This window comes from Entamoeba dispar, genomic scaffold (genome assembly GCF_000209125.1).
Source record: "Entamoeba dispar SAW760 scf_1105229458061 genomic scaffold, whole genome shotgun sequence".
In the NCBI taxonomy this organism is placed as follows: domain Eukaryota; phylum Evosea; order Mastigamoebida; family Endamoebidae; genus Entamoeba; species Entamoeba dispar.
The window spans coordinates 70-3,205 of record NW_001853004.1 but is presented as its reverse complement, the minus strand read 5'-3'; the positions used below and the strand labels follow the sequence as shown (position 1 = coordinate 3,205).

Here is a 3,136-nt window from a genome sequence, read left to right as displayed (position 1 = left end):
TACATTTACTTTGTATCATTCTATTCATTATCTTTCTCTTATATACTTTTCTATTTTTCATTTTATTTTACTATTTTAAGCTTAAATTGTCATTAAGTATTTATTACTATTTAATGAGTAATGTTTATTTGTATTTTATTTTTAATAAAATAGAAAAAAAAATAATTAAAGAAAATAACGTTATAAATAACAAAAGAACACGTGGAAATGAGAAAGCAATGAGTGGATAGAATGAAAGATTTGCATAAACAATAAACCACGTGAACATGATACAAAAGGAGAGAATGATATATAAAGGAAGTCAGAACTAAAGAAGTCATTAAATGAGTAAATATACAGGAATAGGTATTGGAATAGATTTAGGTACAACATATTCATGTGTTGGTATTTGGGAAAATGATCGAGTAGAAATTATAGCAAATGATCAAGGAAATAGAACAACACCATCATATGTTGCATTTACTGATACGGAAAGACTTATTGGAGATGCAGCAAAGAATCAAATTGGAATGAATGTTAAGAATACAGTATTTGATGCGAAAAGAATGATAGGAAGAAGATTTAGTGAACCAAGTATTCAAAAAGATATGAAACATTGGTCATTTAAAGTAGTTGATGATGGACATGATAAACCAATAATTGAAGTAGAATATAAAGGAGAAATTAAAAGATTTACACCAGAAGAAATATCATCAATGGTATTAACTAAAATGAAAGAAACAGCAGAAACATTTATTGGAAAAGAAGTAAAGAATGCAGTTATTACATGTCCAGCATATTTTAATGATTCACAAAGACAAGCCACTAAAGATGCAGGAACAATTGCAGGAATGAATGTAATGAGAATTATCAATGAACCAACAGCAGCGGCTATTGCATATGGACTTGATAAAAAGAGTTCAGGAGAGAAAAAAGTATTAATATTTGATCTTGGAGGAGGAACATTTGATGTATCAGTACTTGTAATTGATGAAGGAGTATTTGAAGTTAAAGCAACTAATGGAGATACACATCTTGGAGGAGAAGATTTTGATAATCGACTTGTCAATTATTTTATTGAAGAATTTAAAAGAAAATATAAAAAAGATATTAGTGGAAATGCACGAGCAGTTAGAAGATTAAGAACAGCATGTGAAAGAGCAAAAAGAACATTATCAAGTGCAAGTGTTGCTAATATTGAAGTTGATCAAATATATGAAGGAATTGATTTTTATACATCTATTACAAGAGCTAGATTTGAAGAAATTAATATTGATTTATTTAAATCAACTATTGGACCAGTTTCAAGAGTATTAGAAGATGCTAAAATAGATAAAAGTAGTATTGATGAAGTAGTATTGATAGGAGGAAGTACAAGAATTCCAAAAGTAGTTGAAATTTTACAAGAATTCTTTAATGGAAAAGAACCAAATAAAAGTATTAATCCAGATGAAGCAGTTGCATATGGAGCAGCAGTACAAGCAGCTATATTAACAGGAACAGGAGGAAAAGCAACAGAAGATGTATTATTACTTGATGTTGCACCACTTACACTTGGAATAGAAACAGCAGGAGGAGTTATGACAGCATTAATTGGAAGAAATTCAACAATTCCAGCAAAGAAATCAGAAATATTTTCTACATATACTGACAATCAGCCAGGAGTATTAATTCAAGTATTTGAAGGGGAAGCATCAATGACATCACATTGTAATTTACTTGGAAAATTTGAATTAACAGGAATACCACCAGCACCACGAGGAGTTCCACAAATAGAAGTTACATTTGATATTGATGCAAATGGAATATTAAATGTAACAGCAGAAGATAAAACTACAGGAAAGAAGAATAAAATTACTATTACAAATGATAAAGGAAGATTAAGTAAAGAAGAGATTGATAAAATGATAAGAGAAGCAGAGAAATATAAAGCAGAAGATGATGAGAATAAAGCACGAATAGAAACAAAGAATCAAATAGAAAATATGTGTTATTCAATGAAGAATAGGATTAAAGAAATGGGAGATAAAATAAGTTCAGAAGATAAAAAGAAAGCAGAAGAAATAATAGAAAAGAATTTAAGATGGATTGATAATAATCAAAATGGAAGTAAAGAAGAATATGAGAAGAAAAAAGAAGAAATAGAAAAAGAAATAGGAGGAATTTATTCAAAAATATATCAAGGAAGAGGAAGTAATGAATTTGCGGGAGGAAGAAATACAGAAAAAGAAAATAATAATAAAGGACCAACAATTGAAGAAGTTGATTAAATAAACAAACAAAAGAAAATATGTAAAAATTAATAAAAAAATAATTTAATAAATTAATTAAAAAAATGGTTAATATAATAATAAAAAATTGAAATAAAAGTAAATAAAATTTTAAATAAAATATATAAACTAAGAAAAATAATAATTAAATTGTTATTATAAAATATTTGTATTCATATTAATAATTTATTTTATAATTTAATTTAATTAATTGATTAAATTTAATATTATTAATTTATTAAATTTTCAATTTTTTATAAGAATATTAATCATTTAATACTATTATATTAATCTAATAAATATAATTTAATAATTCATATATGAATTGATTGTTAATAAACATTAATTATCTAATTTATATGATTATTATATTAAATAATTTATTAATAATATTATAAATATAATAAATTTAAATTTATTTAAATATAATAATAAAGAATTTTATTATTAATTGAAAATATTAAATGAAAATTAAATTTATTAACAAAATTAATTATATAATAAATTTAGTAAAAGTATTTCATTTATATATAATATTAAATTAATGAATAAAAAATAGAATAAGAATTAAATATTAAATATTTTAGAAGTATTAATTAAATTTATTTAATAATTTAATCTTTTTTCATTGTAATATTAAAGATAATTTATAAAATTATCTTTTTTATTGTTTATTTTATTTAAAATATTATATATTTTTATTTTTGATAGATTTTGATTTATTTTTATTGATTTTTAGATATATCAAAATATTCTTTTTTTATTTAATAATCAATTATATACAATGAATGATTTATTGAAATTTATTTATTTATTATTGTATTGTTATTTAATAATTTTATTTTATATAATAATATTTAATATATTATTCATTTTGACACTTTTTG

The 3,136-nt window shown here is 22.5% G+C and overlaps 1 protein-coding gene across 1 annotated transcript, besides 10 other annotated features; it reads left to right on the top strand.

The window, feature by feature from the left end:
• Positions 1-78: part of a microsatellite that runs on past the window's edge.
• Positions 79-123: 45 nt separating this feature from the next.
• Positions 124-178: a sequence feature (AT_rich).
• Positions 179-323: 145 nt separating this feature from the next.
• Positions 324-2,249, top strand: EDI_160360 (heat shock 70 kDa protein, putative; the record flags this gene model as incomplete). Its single annotated transcript, XM_001734235.1, has 1 exon — positions 324-2,249. One exon carries the CDS (start codon positions 324-326, stop codon positions 2,247-2,249), a length of 1,926 nt encoding a protein of 641 aa, XP_001734287.1.
• Positions 1,992-2,142: a microsatellite.
• Positions 2,247-2,400: a microsatellite.
• Positions 2,335-2,494: a microsatellite.
• Positions 2,453-2,637: a microsatellite.
• Positions 2,526-2,680: a microsatellite.
• Positions 2,681-2,686: 6 nt separating this feature from the next.
• Positions 2,687-2,904: a sequence feature (AT_rich).
• Positions 2,905-3,088: a microsatellite.
• Positions 3,089-3,136: part of a sequence feature (AT_rich) that runs on past the window's edge.